This window comes from Astatotilapia calliptera, chromosome 3, assembly GCF_964374335.1.
Source record: "Astatotilapia calliptera chromosome 3, fAstCal68.1, whole genome shotgun sequence".
NCBI lineage: Eukaryota > Metazoa > Chordata > Actinopteri > Cichliformes > Cichlidae > Astatotilapia > Astatotilapia calliptera.
Genome location: NC_137424.1, coordinates 13,619,081 through 13,637,432, shown reverse-complemented (window position 1 = coordinate 13,637,432; position 18,352 = coordinate 13,619,081). Strand labels below are relative to the sequence as shown.

The 18,352-nt window shown below is 42.9% G+C and overlaps 2 protein-coding genes and 1 long non-coding RNA gene across 3 annotated transcripts in view; 2 read left to right on the top strand and 1 right to left on the bottom strand.

Moving 5' to 3' along the window:
- Window positions 1-18,352, top strand: part of LOC145425217 (uncharacterized) — a 300,454-nt gene that overhangs the window by 229,041 nt on the left and 53,061 nt on the right. The window lies entirely within an intron of this gene.
- LOC113011591 (uncharacterized) overlaps window positions 1-18,352 on the top strand; it is a 207,167-nt gene that overhangs the window by 154,310 nt on the left and 34,505 nt on the right. The gene's annotated exons all lie outside the window — the stretch shown is intronic.
- On the bottom strand, window positions 1,568-7,627 carry LOC145425153 (protein NLRC3-like). Its single transcript, XM_080298114.1, has 5 exons — window positions 6,857-7,627; window positions 4,940-5,069; window positions 3,869-3,947; window positions 3,521-3,707; window positions 1,568-3,392 (listed from the first exon to the last, which is right to left on the bottom strand). Exons 2-5 carry the CDS (start codon window positions 5,056-5,058, stop codon window positions 1,591-1,593), a joined length of 2,187 nt encoding a protein of 728 aa, XP_080154240.1. The 5' UTR covers window positions 5,059-5,069; window positions 6,857-7,627; the 3' UTR covers window positions 1,568-1,590.

The window sequence follows — 18,352 nt, the reverse complement described above, 5'->3', positions numbered from 1 at the left end:
TTGCTGTAGATCATATTATACCCTTTAACATAGAGTGTGTGATTAGTATGTAGTTTTAGTTTGCATTATACTTCTGACTTAAAAGAGTGTGAAAATCATTAGATCTATTGGATTGACCTGTATTACTCAACACTGTTGAATGTATTACATTGTTTCTTGACATGTTTTACTGCTGAATCATATGAAGAAGGTTGTAAGCAGAAGACTTGGTGTCTGGGGAGAAAGAGATAAAACCACATTCCTTACCCCCCTTCCTACTTCACACAGAAAGACAGAGAGCCGAGGTCATAATTTAGGCGCCGTGAGTGAAAGAATGTGAATGTTTGGGCTTTTACGACCAGGTGGGGGCCACTAGAGAGTATAAAAAGCTGTGTAACCCGTCACCATTTTGAGACATGCCGCTGACCCTCTGCGGGCATCTCTCCCATCATGATGGCCGTAATGCTCATAAGTGTTGAATTGTATGGAAATAAATGATTGTTGATTGAGCATTTATACACCGAGTATTGTCCTTCCTTCAGCCCAAAGATTCAAAGAACTGCGTGTTTTCAACAGTATAAAACTCTTCCTGTTAAAGGTGTGTATAAAGGAGATGAGCTGAAATCCTGTCTTCCTTCTCTCAACCCAACCAATCACAGCAGATGGCCCCGCCCCTCCCTGAGCCTGGTTCTGCTGGAGGTTTCTTCCTGTTAAAAGGGAGTTTTTCCTTCCCACTGTCACCAAAGTGCTGCTCATAGGGGGTCATATGACTGTTGGGTTTTTCTCTGTATCTATGAGGTGCCTTGAGGCGACTTTTGTTGTGATTTGGAGCTATATGAATAAAATTGAATTAAATTGAAAATGCAGACTTCATGGAGAATGTTTGCTGTCAGGATATATCAAAGACAAAGCAGAGATCCATCCAGTCTCTTCCACTAAGCCCACAGAGGGACAGACAACCACTCTCACTCACACCTGCATGAAGTTTAGATCACCAGGTAATCTAACTGCATGTCTGTGGACAGTGGGAGGAAACTGTAGAGAGTAATTCTGTGGGAACCCTGGTTATGGAAGCCTTACAGTTACATATGGTTACTGACAATAAACACGACCTTAGAGGCAATTTCAGTAATGAAGACCGAGTTTCTCCCTCCATACAGGATGAAAACATGACATCACAGCAGAGATTTATATTTAAAACGGGAGAGTGTGCACTGAAAGTGAGATACAAACTTGAACTTAAATTATGAACATCAGAAAAAGATGTAGGTGAAGTCTGGCAGGTGAAGTTTGTGCATTAGAATAAAACAACCAAACTCCTGGAGTTGGAGACAAGTGAACAAGCTGAGGATAATAAACCTGTCAGAGGGGCTGAAGCATCAGAGCTCATGTTCTTATTGGCTGGGTCTGGATTGTCCTTTGATAAGAGTTACAGAACAAAGTTGTGTTTTAGAAATGCTGGAGTTAAACATTAAAACTACCATATATTTACTGAGTGACTGATGATCATTTAATTCACTATTTTAAAAAAATGTTACAGTGCTCTTTGAACTCAGCATTTCTGATTTATTTCCTATGATTTTAACAATGAAGCGATGACAACATGTTTACTCACAGAGCTTTGTTGGAGGCTTTGACCACTGGCAGCATTCTCAGAAGAGCCTCCTCTGAAGCAGAGTATTTCTTGAAGTCAAACTCATCCAAATTTTCTTCTGATGACAGTAAGATGAAGGTCAGAGCTGAGCACTGAGCAGGAGACAGTTTACCTGTGGAGAGACTTCCTGAAGTCTTGTATTGTTGGATCTCCTCCACTAGAGAACGATCATCCAGTTCATTCAGACAGTGGATCAGATTGATGCTTTTCTCTGCAGACAGATTCTCACTGAGCTTCTTCTTGATGTACTGGACTGTTTCCTGATTGGTCTGTGAGTTATTTCCTGTCTGTGTCATCAGGGCTCGTAAGAGAGTCTGATTGGTCTGCAGTGAAAGACCCAGGAGGAAGCGGAGGAACAAGTCCAGGTGTCCATTTGGACTCTGTAAGGCCTTGTTCACAGCACTCTGGTAGAAGTGTTTCTCTGCAGATTCTCCTGTTTCAGACTTCTGGGAGGTTGTTTGTTGTTCTTCCAGCAGATTGAGTCCAGAGTTGATGAAGGTCAGATGGACATGAAGAGCAGCCAGAAACTCCTGAACACTCAGATGGATGAAGCAGAACACCTTGTTCTGGTACAGTTGTTTCTCCTCTTTAAAGATCTGTGTGAACACTCCTGAGTACACTGAGGCTGCTCTGATATCGATGCCACACTCTGTCAGGTCTGATTCATAGAAGATCAGGTTTCCTTTCTGCAGCTGATCAAAAGCCAGTTTTCCCAGAGACTCCATCATCTTCCTGCTCTCTGGACTCCAGTGTGGATCTGTCTCAGCTCCTCCATCATACTTGACCTTCTTCACTTTGGCCTGAACCACCAGGAAGTGGATGTACATGTCAGTCAGGGTCTTGGGCAGCTGTCCTCCCTCTCTGGTTTCCAGCACATCCTCCAGAACTGTAGCAGTGATCCAGCAGAAGACTGGGATGTGGCACATGATGTGGAGGCTTCGTGATGTCTTGATGTGGGAGATGATCCTGCTGGCCTGCTCCTCATCTCTGAATCTCTTCCTGAAGTACTCCTCCTTCTGTGGGTCAGTGAACCCTCTGACCTCTGTCACCATGCCGACACAGTCAGGAGGGATCTGATTGGCTGCTGCAGGTCGTGTGGTTATCCAGAGGCGAGCAGAGGGAAGCAGTTTCCCCCTGATGAGGTTTATCAGCAGCACATCCACTGAGGTGGACTTTCTAGGGTCAGTTAGGATTGTAGTTTTGTGGAAGTCCAGAGGAAGTCGACACTCATCCAGACCATCAAAGATGAACACAACCTGGAAGTCTTCAAAGCTGCAGATTCCTGCTTCTTTGGTTTCAGTAAAGAAGTGATGAACAAGTCCCACCAAGCTGAACTTTTCCTCTTTCAGCACATTCAGCTCTCTGAAAGTGAATGGAAAAATGAACTGGATGTCCTGGTTGGCTTTGTCTTCAGCCCAGTCCAGGCTGTATTTCTGTGTTAAGACTGTTTTCCCAATGCCAGCCACTCCCTTTGTCAGCACTGTTCTGATTGGTTCGTCTCTTCCAGGTGAGGCTTTAAAGATGTCTTCTTGTCTGATGGTTGTTTCTGGTCTGTCTGGTTTCCTGGATGCTGTTTCAATCTGTCTGACCTCATGTTCATCATTGACCTCTGCAGTCCCTCCCTCTGTGATGTAGAGCTCTGTGTAGATCTGATTCAGGAGGGTTGGGTTTCCTGCTTTAGCGATGCCCTCAAACACACACTGGAACTTCTTCTTCAGGGTGGATTTAAGGTTACGATGACAAACTGCAGCTTGAAGTTCTGAATGAGAAGAAAAATAAACACTCAATTCCAAAAAGAACTAATCTTTAAAACATGTTGCTCCATCTTCCATCTCTGGAAAATGTTCATTTATCCAGCAACTTAAATCTTTAGATAAATCCTCTTACGTCTCTGCAGACGGTCAGCCAGCTCCTCCTGCTTCATTCTCCTCAGGAAGTCCACTGTGATCTTCACAAACGCCTCTCTGCTGCTGCTCCTCTGACTCTCTAAACATTCTGGGTAACCTGGACTCAGAACCTTCTGGATCTTCTTCAGCTCGTTCTTCACAAAAGTGATGATGTTGTCCTCCAGCAGCTGGAACAGAATATTCATGAATGAGCCAATCAGACTGAAATCATGGAGCCAAACATCAGATCCATGTTGGACACACTGATGATCCACTGGTCTACAAAGAGCAGCATGGAGACGACTGTGAACAGAACAGATGTAACAGTAGTTGTTGTACATGTACAGACCATAAATATGGAGTCCAGCTGTGTTTGATGCTGCTGGGCAGACTGACCACTGGGAACCTCTGAGCTCTGCTGGTCCACTCTGTGGAGGAACCATGAAGGATTAGATAAACACAGGATAAAGATCCAGGAGTTTCTGCTCAAATAACTTCATCTGAATCAAGTTTGTTAAGTTTTAAACTCTCAGATTGTGAACATATCAGTAATTTTCAGTCTGTTTTCATGGACGTCCTTTCAGTGGTGATGTCAGGGATGATTTTGAAGAAGCTCATAAAACTGAACCATCAGCAGATCACTGCTCCAAAACCAGAACATGATCCGAGTCTCCCTCCACCACCAGAACACCAGCTTTACTAACGTGGTAGATCAGTGTAGTACAGATCAATAACTGATGAGTCATTTGATCAAAATCACTGAGTGCTTCACGTCTGACCCTCTGGTGCTTCTGTAGACATTTTGCATATTTAATGAATGTCTGACAGTTTTACATTCATTCTATGAACACAGTGGAAATGTTGTGTTATAGTCTCCATGTTGTTTCCAGCATCATAAATTCTTAAGTTCAGAAAATTTGATTCTTTCTTCACAGCTGAAAAACAACAACATTTATTCTCTATTGAAATCTGCATCGTCCACTCCAAAGGTCACAATCTGAAGGTAACATCTGGTTTTGTTCCCTGTGGTTAACTCTGAGCATCAGTATGGTGGGATTTATCCACTACATCCACACCACTGTGGTTCAGTGTTGTCCTGATGGAGTAACAGCAGCCAGTATGATCCAGGCTTTAGCTGCTGGGTCTCTGTGTGACCTCTCAGACTGTTTAACAGATCAGACACAAAGAGAATCAGAGCAGCTCTGTTCTTTAAAGACAAACATGAACCCACTCAGGTCACACTTTCCCCACAGATATGAGCATCACTGTCCTCAAACAGCAAATGACCAAGTCGAACATTTGGATCTTTTGTCTTTCATTGTTTTCTTTTTAATGAATCTTTGTAACAATCTGAGGATGTTTCAGGTCATATTTATCCAGGAAACACAAACATGTAAAGGAGTCATCACAGCTCTCTGACCTCGTTGCTCCAGGTTCACCACTGAACTCTGGAGGTTGACCTTTGGACCGGTCACTCCTCACAGACGGACAGCTGGACCCTGCAGACTCTGCTCTGTCCTCCTCTTCCTCCATCATCATCTTCAGTCAGTCTGAGAGGTAAACCACAAACACTCAGTGAGTTCACATTAACAGGAGGAACTGAGTTACAGTCGCTGACCTCTGATCTGTCATGTGACCATGAAACCAGGTCAATATGTCTGTAGGTTCAGTCATCCAGGTCATGTGATCTAAGGAGCTTGGAGAGAAAAGAGACGTCTTTAAGTTTCTGGAAGACGTTTCATCTGAGAAGCTTCTTCAGCTCTAAAACCAAACAGTGGAGAGTCCCAGATATTTAAACCTGAGAGGGAAAGAGTCACATGATCAATAGTGGGCCAACAATATAAACACTTATTTCAAGGAGGAAACTGAGAGCCTGTTCACCAGGAGCACAAACATCTGGAGCAGCAGGTCGATGCTGTTTTCTGAGATCCTGAAGACTGAAGTCCAGGCAGCTCCAGCAATGATCCACTGATGTTATTTCAAGGAGGAAACTGAGAGCCTTTGCACCAGGAGCACAAACATCAGCTCCAGCAATGATCCACTGATGTGTTTTTATTCCATGTATGAATGTTGTTATTGACAGAGATGACGTTTGTGTGTCAGTGATGCAGTGACTGTTGTCGTTAAACTCTATGAAACAGATCATACAGATCTCTGCATGTTAGAAGAGACTATTAAAGGTCATGAATGAGACAAAGGCAGGGAGGCGTCCTTTACAGCTAAACAGCAGAGTGAGAGAACAGCCAGCACCTCTACATTTATCACATTATACAGCACATGTATGATACTGACAGGGATGAGAAGAATTTAGTGATTCTGATTCATCATTGATATTACTTATTGATTCTCAGTAGCTCTGCTTTGACAGTCACCACCATCACCGAGCAGCATATCAAAGACATTTGTGCACATTAACTGCATGTTGTGGGTCAAATGTTTGTGCATGTTGGAGGCATTTCCTCTTTGTTGTGATCAGTGTTGGTCATTACTCAAAACAGTCATTATTACACATATTACACAGAACACTTTCATTAAAAGTAATGGAGTACGTTACTTCATTACTCCTCATAACATTACTTTGATGTTACTGTGTAAAATGAACAAATGAGCATGTAACAACATAAAGCTGAGGTACAGCCCCACACACCAACACAGATCCTGATGAGGTCACGTGATGTTTCTCTGAGTGTTTATGAACACAAATCAAAGATGAAACAGCACAAAGACACTTCAAAGTGATTCTACTGTAGAAACATGAACAGGTAGAAACCTGCAGCCTGACTGCTCATCACTTTGTTACCTGTTCAAGTTCAGCAGCAGCAGCTCACTTTATCACGGTGCTGGTCTGGGGTCAGTGTTTACTCAGCTTTAACCTCACTCTGGGCTCTTGGCTAGCTTAGCGTTAGCTTAGCGTTAGCGTTAGCTTAGCGTTAACATGCTGTCAGGTGTCTAGTGTGTAAATATTAATCACAGTGACAGTAATGGAGGTAAAGGGCTGTGACGTCATCACGTACGCTGCGTCCTCTGTGGGCTCTGAGTGAACTCAAAGTACAAACTACAAGTACACAAACACGAACGTAGCTCAGAGTGCCGGACACACTCGGCCTCGTTGGTCCAGCTGTGAGTCCGTTACCGTGAACTATGGAGCGGCAGATTTGTGCTGAACTAAGCTGCACACAGCTGATGTTAGCCAGGAAAACATTACACACTGACTTTAATGGAGAGACCGGAAATACAAACACACACAGTTTGTTGTGTGAAGAAATCAAACACGAGCTGAACAAACAGTAAAGTTCCTAAAGACAAACTGTTAAAGGAGGAAACGAAGCAAACTTACAGTTTCTTCACACACCAACAACAAGCTCCACTCCACACCTGGACACTAAACACGGACACACAGGTGAGCTGCTTCCTGGAAGGAGGCGGGGCTCCACCTGAAACTCAGCACAGGTGGGAGGGGCTCAGCTCTGTGTGTGCTGATGTGTTAACTTTAAAAATATGCCGTCTGACTGCTCAGACTGAGTCAGAGTAAAGTTCACATGCTGACGTGTGGAGACATGAAACCTTGTTGTAGCTGCAGGTGTGAACACACTGATCCCAGATCAGCTCTGCTGTATTTGTAACATGAACATTTCTGCTGCAAAGCTTCAAATGTTCAGCATGTTTCTCTGTTTACAGTCTATAGATCCAGTCACACTTTCTACCTTCACCTGTGCAGTAAAGACGGAGAGCAGAGCTGAAACCAAGCGTCCAATCAGTGAGCAGCATCAACACCTGAGCTTCATTCAGACTCTGTTATTGAAGATGTTGTTGGTACAAAGTTCATCTGCTGCTCACATGAATCCATGAAAGATTTATTTCACTGAATGTTTCTTCAAAGCTCATTTCAACCTGTTGAAGTCATGAATGAAAGTGCAGACTGAGAGTGGATCACATGATGTTTGAGGTGTGTCATGTGACATGTTCAGTATTGTCACACATGTCTAGATTGTCCCTGATATCATAACTGCTCAAACACTGATGATTATATTTGAAGAATTATTCCTGATGGCAGCAAAGTTTGAATGGAGCTCTCTGTCTGTGCTGATTTGTCGCCCTCTGGAGGTCAAAGCACAAACTGCATGATGTCACTGTAACCACCACAGTGACAGGAAGTGTTTTTATGACTGTGTTACGATTCGGTGTTGTCAGTGTTTTGTCTTTGCGTTACTGTCATGTATTTCCTGTTTTACTTTGAAAGTCTGTGTTATCTTAGTGTGTTCAATTTACGTTTCCTTGTCTCGTCAGGTCTAATTTGCCCCAGCTGTGTTTCCCTCCTGTGGTCCATTCCCTGATTGCTCCTTCTATGTATTTAAGCCTTGTGTTTCAGTGTGTCATGGTCGCGATCTCCCCCCCCCCCCCCCGGGTTGTAAATAGTTTGGCTCCTTGTGGTTGGTGATGTAAGTAAATGTCGTATCTTGCATTAAATCTGTTTTTGGGATTATTTTTGTGGAAGCCTGTATTAGTTTTTTTCTCGTGTGTTTTTGCCTTATTTTTATTTTCCTGCGTTGCACGCCGGTTGCCTAGGCCAGGGTGTAACAAGTGAAACACTGAAATGATGCTAACGGCTGTCGTTAGGCTCACTGACAGCAGTGCTGATGTGTTCATGTCAAACACTGGCTCAGGTCAGACTCCTTCATCCTTCTCCAGCGTGAGGCCGCCCTCAGACCCACAGGAGCTCTGACCTTTGACCTCCTGACCCTAACCATTTTAGTCTTGTTGCATCTTTAAATGCAAATCCATCCAAACTGTAGCCGAGCAAAAGAAGCTGGAAGCTGTTCTATGAATGATGTTCATCCCAGAGTTTCTGTTTCCAGCTCAGACGTGTTAAACGCTGCTGCTGTGCTACATTTGTCATTTCCTGCTTTCACTACCATCCATGTCAAAGTGCTGAACTCATCTGATCACTTTAATGCAGTAAAACAGGAGCTGTAAGTCTGTCATTTATTTACTGTCATTACAAACACACACAGCTGGATTAGCATTCAGACAAAGGGCTGAAAAAAAATCAGCATTTGATTATTATTATTATTATATATCCTGTTTATGTGGATGCACTTTTCTGTCAGTGCTGAAGCAGACGTCACTGATCACATGACTCTGAGGGATGTTTCCAGCACTTCGCTGAATCGGAGCCATGAAGATTTAATGCAGCTCTGAAGGCAAAGCAGGTCTGAGCCTGTGTTAGCAAGCTGTACCTAATAAAGTGGCAGCAAGGACTCAGTCAGAAATGATCAGAGCCAGCAGGGGGCAGCACAGAGAGGTGAGGAGCTGTCAGAGAAGCAGGCTGACATCAGACTGGTCATATTCCATCATCTATACCTGAAATAATCATCAAACACACACAGAGCAGAAACATGGAAACATCTGGAGCTCAGTCTCAGTTTGATCCCTCAGAGGTTTACCTCAGTCCTGCTCCTCTGCTTCCTGTTTACAGCGCACATCATGCTGTGTACTGAGGGTCATGTGTGTAGCAATGGGAATTGCATTTACCTGTGTGTTCCACCCGGGGTCTTGAGAGTGTAACACCGGAAGGTGAGAAGCGGAGACTCATGACAGTTTATTAAGAGTTGAATAGAAGTTTACCTCGGAGGAAGGAAAGTTCAACTGAGCATCTTGTGAAGTTTATGGAGAGAACAAGATGAAACATGGTGGCAGCGGGGTCTAGAATGATCCACACCGTGCTTTGAAGACAACAGATTGAGCGGACGGTATCGACGCGTCCAGCTAGGCTAGTTAGCCTCGGAGGTGCTAACGGCTCAGGACAGCAGGTGAGACGCTGACGAGAAGAGCGCAGCGGCGTCTGGATGCTGAGGAAAAGGCGAGAGTGAAGCTGTTTTACTATCTGATCGGGGAACGGGGCAGGGAGCTCTGTGGAACGCTGATCGGAGCTGAGGCAAGAGTAACAGTAAGTGAGCTGATGAGAAAAATCGATGAACACTGTAATCCCAAAGTTAATGAGACTGTCGAGAGATACAGATCTTTTGCACGCAATCAGGCTCCTGGAGAAAATATTGATAAATATGTTACGGACCTGAGAATGCTGGCGAGCACATGCAACTTTGGACAATTAAAAGACTCACTGATCAGAGACAGGATCGTCTGTGGCACGAACAGCTCCGGTTGGAGGGAAAGGTTGCTCAGAGAAGAGAACCTCACATTAGACAGATGTCTAGATATTTGTAGAGCAATGGAGATTTGAAGAGAATACAACAAAACAATAGCCGGACAGTCTGTAGAGGAACTGCATGCAGTAAAACAAAAAGAGAGAAAAAGACTGGATAAAGAGATATCATGCAGATTTTGTGGAAGAGCACATGAAAGACTCAAATCAAAATGCCCAGCATATGGAAAAAAATGCAAAAAATGTGGCAAAGAAAATCATTTTGCTATAGCATGCAGGAGTAAAAGCAGACAGAGTGAAAATGGAAAAAAGGTCCACACAGTGACGGAGCAGGACTCGGATTCCTGTGAGGACATAATGACTGTCACAGCTATGACACAGACTGCAGTAGAAGTGAACCAGATCAGAGAATCAGACATGAAAAAACGAGAGCAGCTGTTTGCAGGCATGATGATTGGCAACAGCCTGGTCAAGTTTCAAGTTGACTGTGGTGCAACCTGCAACGTTATTCCCATCAACTTGTTGAACCCGAACATCAAAATGGAGCACACAGACAAGGTTCTTGTGATGTACAATAAGTCAAGGCTGTGTCCATTAGGAAAGTGTAAGGTCAAGCTGACAAACCCAAGAAACAACAAAAAGTACAGAGTCGAGTTCCAAGTGGTAGAGGAGGATTGTAAAACACCTCTACTTGGGAGAACAGCTAGTGAAGCGATGAAGCTAATACAAGTTAATTATGATAACATCTGTGCTTTGAACAGCTCAGTGACAACAGCTCCATTAGAGAAAAACGCATGGTTGTTGGAAGAGATAAAGACTGAGTTTCAGGATGTGTTTACAGGAGATGGATGTTTGCAAGGTGAATATGAGCTGGAAATCGACACAACAGTGCAGCCCGTCAAACTGCCAAAACGCAGAGTCCCAGTGTCGATGATGAAACCACTGAAAGAGGAACTGATGAGCCTTGCAGACAGACAAATAATAGCACCAGTGGAAGGTAGTACTGATTGGATCAGTGGGATGGTGACAGTGCAGAAGCCAAATGGCAAACCCAGGATATGTATTGACCCAAGACCGCTTAACAAAGCTTTGAAGCGTAGTCACTTCCCGCTACCAACAATAGATGACATCTTGCCAGATGTGTCAAAAGCGAAAGTTTTCACAGTTTGTGATGTGAAAAATGGCTTTTGGCATGTGAAGCTTACAGAAGAGTCAAGCCATCTCACGACATTTGCAACACCATTTGGTCGCTTTCATTGGCTGAGAATGCCGATGGGGATCAGCCCAGCGCCAGAGGTCTTTCAGCGCAAACTGATGCAAGCGTTAGAGAACCTGCCAGGCACATACATCATTGCTGATGACATCCTGATCACTGGAAAAGGAGAGACGACTGAGTTGGCAGAAATGGATCATGACAGAAACCTGAGACTTTTCCTGGAACGCTGCAGAGAGAGAAACATCAAATTAAATGTGGAAAAACTCAAGCTTAGAAGACAGGAAGTACCATACATCGAACATCTACTCACAGCAGAGGGGCTGAGCGCTGACCCAGAGAAGGTACGGGCCATCACAGAAATGCCAGCACCAACTGACATAAAAGGGGTGCAGAGACTAGTTGGAATGGTCAACTATTTATCAAAGTTTTACAAGCATCTGTCAGACGACTGTGAGCCTCTCAGACAACTGACGCACAGAGATAGCCTATGGGAGTGGACAGACGTGCAGGAAGATGTATTTAAAAGACTGAAAGAAAAACTAACACAAGTCCCAGTTTTGAAATATTACAGCCCTGAAGAAGAGCTGACGCTGCAGTGTGATGCCAGCGAGACAGGACTGGGAGCAGCTCTGACTCAACATGGAAAACCAGTGGCATTTGCAAGTCGTGCATTGACGCTCACTGAACGAGGTTATGCACAAATTGAAAAGGAATGCTTAGCTATTGTGTTTGGGATGGAGAAATTCCACCAATATACATATGGTCGTCTTGTGAGAGTGCAATCAGACCACAAGCCACTCGAGAACATTATTAAAAAGCCACTGTTACATGCACCTAAGAGACTGCAAAGGATGCTATTAAGGTTGCAAAAATATGATGTAACCATAACATATGTTCCAGGCCGCGACATGCTACTTGCTGATACGCTGAGTAGGGCCTACCTGCAGGATAGCATCAAAAGCCAGACGGAGTTGGAGACAGAATGTGTCAACATGGTGGACTATGTACCTGTTTCAACAGAAAGCATGGACAGAATACGGGCAGGGACGAGAACCGACCACACACTACAAACGCTGATAAAAACAATACAAAAGGGGTGGCCGGCCTATAAGAAAGATGTACCTGTTGAAATAACCCAGTTCCAATCTTTGCAGGATGAACTGAGCACACAGGATGGATTGGTCTTCAAGGGAGAGAGAGTGGTGATTCCAGAAGCACTGCAGGCAGATATAACCCAGCGAATTCACTCAACACACATCGGCACAGAAGGGTGCCTCAGGAGAGCTAGAGACTGTGTCTACTGGCATGGTATGAACGACCACATAAAAAAGTACATCGCTACATGTGACATATGTCGGTCTGTGGATGCAAAACAACAGAAAGAGACACTAAAACCACACGAGCCGACCACTAGACCATGGACCAAAGTTGGGACAGATTTATTCAACTTTGAGCGTAGGGACTACCTAATAACTGTTGATTATTACTCCAACTTTTGGGAGATAGATTATCTACCTGATACCAAGTCAAGTACTGTGATTAGGAAACTAAAGGCTCATTTTGCACGTCAGGGAATCCCAAATATTGTTTTTTCTGACAACGGGCCCCAGTACAGCTCGACAGAGTTTGCCAACTTCAGCCGGAAATGGGAATTTCGACACCATACCTCATCACCTGGCTATCCGCAGAGCAACGGCAAAGCTGAGTCTGCCGTTAAAACTGCCAAACGACTCATGAAAAAGGCGAAATTGGCTGGACAGGATCCATATTTGGCCTTATTGGACCACAGAAACACCCCAACACAAGGTTTAACTACCAGCCCTGCACAGAGACTGTTAAGCAGGAGGACGAGGACACTCCTCCCAATAGGAGACAGATTGTTGCAACCCACAGTGACTGACAACAAGTTAGCACTGATGAAAAACAGAGAGAGACAAACAAAGTACTACAACAAGACAGCGAAGGACATGGACACATTAAACCCAGGGGACTTGGTGCGAGTCCAACCTTTTGAACCACACAACTTATGGACCAAGGCTAGAGTGTGTAACACTCTGGGAAACAGATCCTATGATGTGGAGTTGGACAACGGCAGAGTCCTCAGAAGGAATCGTCGCCATCTGAGGCGAGCTGCGGAGGTCAAAAAAGACATGTCAGCACATCTCCAGCCTGAGGGGCAGAACATTACTGTGCCGACAAAGAGGAAAGAGAACACACAAAACAGCACTACCAGGTCAGGACGGGTAGTACAACAACCTGGATATTTGAAGGACTATGTATGCAATTAAGGGGTAATCTGTGAGTTATACGCTGTAATTTGTTTACTTGTCAGAGGAAAGACAAAAGAAAAAAAAAATCTGTGACGACATTTTGAGTTATATGTTGTGATTTGTTTACTGGTTAGAGAACAGAGCAAAACATCTGTGATAATATTTTGAGTTATGGCTTTGTGATCTGTTTACTTGTTTGGAAGAAAATAATAATAATAAGGAAATGAGAAACAAAACGGAAAAAATGAATAAAAGTAATACTAAAGGAAAATAGAAAGAAAGCTAAAAAAGTAAGTGGAAGAAAGAATTTTTATTTTTGAAGAAAATTGTGTCTAACAAAGAAATGTCATGTCTAAGTTTTGTTCCAGTTGCAAATTGAGTTCTCAACTTATGAATAGTTCATTGTCTTTGTAAAAGAAAAGGGATGTAGCAATGGGAATTGCATTTACATGTGTGTTCCACCCGGAGTCTTGAGAGTGTAACACCGGACGGTGAGAAGCGGAGACTCATGACAGTTTATTAAGAGTTTAATAAAAGTTTACCTCGGAGGAGGGAAAGTTCAACTGAGCATCTTGTGAACTTTATGGAGAGAACAAGATGAAACAAGTAATGCATGAATCTGCTCAGAGACGGAGACAACACAGAGGTGTTGATGACAGTTTGACATTAACTGAATTAAAAACAAGGTGCTCTTATTGTGAAAATCTGCCTCCTACTTCTTTAAATCATTTTTATGTATTTTTTAACCTCACAGTGAAACATTGAGGCATTAATCTGACACAGTTTGATCAGCAGCTGTGTTTTCACTGACGTTTCACTTTGATTTGTTCAGACTGAGCAGGATCGGTTCTCTGTGGGCGCACTGCTGAGAAACAGAAGCTCATTTCTGCTGTTTCATGAAAAGTGTTATGGAGGAACAAGAAGTTCAGCCTCTAAACTCTCAGCGTGAGGACTGAGTGAAGAGTTTCAGAGCAGAGAGTTTTGGCTCACAGCTTTTAGCGTCTACACAAAGAGACGATTACGCACTTGATCTGAGAACATCTCCACCTCCTACAAACAAACTCTCCTACGAGCAGCTGTCACAACCACAACAGGCAGAAGACTGGATTTCTTCAGGTCAGATTTACTGCAGTTTGCATAAATTGTGTGTCACAGACATTGTAGTTCACATTTGTGTGACTCGTTTAAATCTTCTCCTCCTGAAAGTGAAACTCTTACAAACACATAAGGACACAAAAATCCTCGTGTCCACAGCTTTCAGTCCCAAACTGACTCTGAGCCTCGTCAGTAAATCCATCAGCTTTTTACCATCTAAAGAAGTCTTTGTGCTGCTGCAGACGTTAGTAAATCTGACCCGAAATGTTCTTTTTTCTTCAAACTCACAGGCTGCTCTCCTTTAAATGACCTGCAGGAATCAGCAGGGTCAGAACATGTGTGTGTGGCAGAGTCTGAGCAGAAACCTGCTGCAGGTTGATCAAACTAAAGTCATATTAAGGAGCTACTGGCACAGAATTAAAGTTATAAATGAAGTTTACAGAACACTGTTTGCCTTTAATTCTCTAAGCACAGATAAAGGAACACCATTGGACTTTATCAGAAATGAATGAAATATCACTGGGATCAGGTGTAAAGTGACACGTGGAAGACTGGGTTTGTTTTTTAATACTTAAAGTTATCAAACAGAAACAACAGAAGTCCAAATGTTGCACTTGAATACAGAGAGAAGAGAAATGATGGAGGAATCATTTAGTTCCACTCAGAAATATGAACGTCAGGTTAATCAGACGATGGACTGAAGAACAATCAGTGTTTCCATATAGAACCATCTGTTTGTTCTTAATCACTCACTCAAAAAAGAGAAACTGGATGCCTGTTACATTTACAGGAGTTTGAAGAAAACATGTTTCTCAAATGAACATAATTAAATCATACAGCGAGTGCAGAATTATTAGGCAAGTTGTATTTTTGAGGAATAATTTTATTATTGAACAACAACCATGTTCTCAATGAACCCAAAAAACTCATTAATATCAAAGCTGAATGTTTTTGGAAGTAATTTTTAGTTTGTTTTTAGTTTTAGCTATTTTAGGGGGATATCTGTGTGTGCAGGTGACTATTACTGTGCAGAATTATTAGGCAACTTAACAAAAAACAAATATATACCCATTTCAGTTATTTATTTTTACCAGTGAAACCAATATAACATCTCCACATTCACAAATATACATTTCTGACATTGAAAAACAAAACAAAAACGAATCAGCGACCAATATAGCCACCTTTCTTTGCAAGGACACTCAAAAGCCTGCCATCCATGGATTCTGTCAGTGTTTTGATCTGTTCACCATCAACATTGCGTGCAGCAGCAACCACAGCCTCCCAGACACTGTTCAGAGAGGTGTACTGTTTTCCCTCCTTGTAAATCTCACATTTGATGATGGACCACAGGTTCTCAATGGGGTTCAGATCAGGTGAACAAGGAGGCCATGTCATTAGTTTTTCTTCTTTTATACCCTTTCTTGCAGCCACGCTGTGGAGTACTTGGACGCGTGTGATGGAGCATTGTCCTGCATGGAAATCATGTTTTTCTTGAAGGATGCAGACTTCTTCCTGTACCACTGCTTGAAGAAGGTGTCTTCCAGAAACTGGCAGTAGGACTGGGAGTTGAGCTTGACTCCATCCTCAACCCGAAAAGGCCCCACAAGCTCATCTTTGATGATACCAGCCCAAACCAGTACTCCACCTCCACCTTGCTGGCGTCTGAGTGGGACTGGAGCTCTCTGCCCTTTACCAATCCAGCCACGGGCCCATCCATCTGGCCCATCAAGACTCACTCTCATGTCATCAGTCCATAAAACCTTAGAAAAATCAGTCTTGAGATATTTCTTGGCCCAGTCTTGACGTTTCAGCTTGTGTGTCTTGTTCAGTGGTGGTCGTCTTTCAGCCTTTCTTACCTTGGCCATGTCTCTGAGTATTGCACACCTTGTGCTTTTGGGCACTCCAGTGATGTTGCAGCTCTGAAATATGGCCAAACTGGTGGCAAGTGGCATCTTGGCAGCTGCACGCTTGACTTTTCTCAGTTCATGGGCAGTTATTTTGCGCCTTGGTTTTTCCACACGCTTCTTCACGCTTCAGAAGCTTTGCAATTTTGAGACTGCTGCATCCCTCTGCAAGATATCTCACTATTTTTGACTTTTCTGAGCCTGTCAAGTCCTTCTTTTGACCCATTTTGCCAAAGGAAAGGACGTTGCCTAATAATTATGGACACCTGATATAGGGTGTTGATGTCATTAGACCACACCCCTTCTCATTACAGAAATGCACATCACCTAATATGCTTAATTGGTAGTAGGCTTTCGAGCCTATACAGCTTGGAGTAAGACAACATGCATGAAGAGGATGATGTGGACAAAATGCTCATTTGCCTAATAATTCTGCACTCCCTGTATACGATCTGCATGAAACTTAACTACTTAACACGTCTCAGTTCTTGTTGAGATGATGTGATACAGTCTAGTAAGAGTGGTTAGCTGCCAGATGACTCACAATTACACAAGATCAGGTGAGATTTCAGACCGAGGGAAAATCACTGGGGTGATCGCAGGAAGAGGCAGAAAAGCACAGACGTGCTGGACCTCACAGTCATTTGGAAAAGGTAAGAATGAATCTGTCTTCATTCATCTACATGGAAATATATCACCAACAAACAAACCAATAATACAACCAATTCACTCCCAGTTCAAGACTTTGGTTATTTACAACATTTGAAACATACTGTATAGCTCAGTCGAAACAGCCCAAGGCCAAGTGAAAGTGCTGAGAGGGAAAAGATCAGGATTAACGATTTATTTAAACTCATAACTGGGGGCAGCAGCTGAGCTTTGTGAGCTGCAGCTTAAAAGATGTAACCATGCTTTCAGCGTTGCAAATTTCCTGTTACTAGTTAGGTCAAATCCAAATTTAGTGTACAGGTCATAAGATCATATAGAGGCAAAATCCTGATACATCATGAATCATTTTTACGTTTTAGTTGTAATAATTATATATTTCTTGTTCATTTTAGTTCTCATGTGGTCAAAAAGTCTAAGTCAAAATTCTCAGCATTTTCAAATTAGAGCTTCTTAATTTATATAGATAATTAATATTCTACTGCTCAGAAATAATTTACAATTTCCAGCTGTGAATTCCATCTTATTTACATTTTTTAACATTATATACTAGATGGGACTTGATGAAATGACCAATATAGATATATGCCCAGTAGCAGAATATCTTGTAATTATGTTTTACTCCCCTCTGGTGGCCAAATTAAACACGAGGCGATCGTGGCTCAAGAGTTGGCAGTTCGTCTTGTAATCGGAAGGTTGCCGGTTCGAGGCCCGGCTCGGACAGTCTCGGTTGTTGTGTCCTTGGGCGAGACACTTCACCTACCGGTGTTGGCCAGAAGGGCCGATGGCGCGATATGGCAGCCTCGCTTATGTAAGTGCGCCCCAGGGCATCTGACAAGGATCCCTCCTTAATGTGTTTATTTTTAACTTAAATCACTGCAAATATTTGAGAACATTTTATCATTAACGATGTCATGATTGATTCTGTTAGATCTTTATTGACAGAATGTGTTTGGAAAGGAAAATCCCTTCACATGTTTTCCGCAGCAATAGCACGTATGTTAACTCTGAGTCTGAATAAAGTGCACAAACAGATTAGAAAAAATCGCTCTTATGAATCGGGTGTGCCAAGACTCCATTGTTTTACAGTCTGCAGATTTCAGAAAAACACAATAGCTTTGATTGAAAGAATCTTGGAGTCCAAAGATTCCAAAGGACTGAACATTTCAGTTCACCCAGGTCACTTTCAACAGACAACCTCCTTATCCCAGCAGTGACCGGACATTTTGTTAAGAATACCAATAGGAATTCTTGATATGTTTGTCATTAATTCATGCAGTCTTGCATGACTTCAGCATGACGTAACTATATGATTTGCATTCTTAATATAAAGTGTTAATATTTCTCCATCCAGGGGAAAAGTTTGGGAAAAACATGGACAGGTCACCAGTCTATCACAGGGCAAACACAGAGATAACCATTCATACTCACATTCACAACCACAGGCGACTTAGAATAGCCAGTTAACTTATCACCAGTGTTGGGTAAGTTACTTTAAAATAGTAACTTAGTTACA

Coding starts and splice junctions, on each gene's coding strand:
- LOC145425153 (XM_080298114.1), bottom strand. CDS start 5,058: ATGATGATGGAGGAAGAGGAGGACAGAGCAGAGTCTGCAGGGTCCAGC. Junction 3,948..4,939: donor GGTGAACCTGGAGCAACGAG/GTCAGAGAGCTG, acceptor GTTCCTCCACAG/AGTGGACCAGCAGAGCTCAG. Junction 3,708..3,868: donor AGCTGGACTCCATATTTATG/GTCTGTACATGT, acceptor ATTCTGTTCCAG/CTGCTGGAGGACAACATCAT.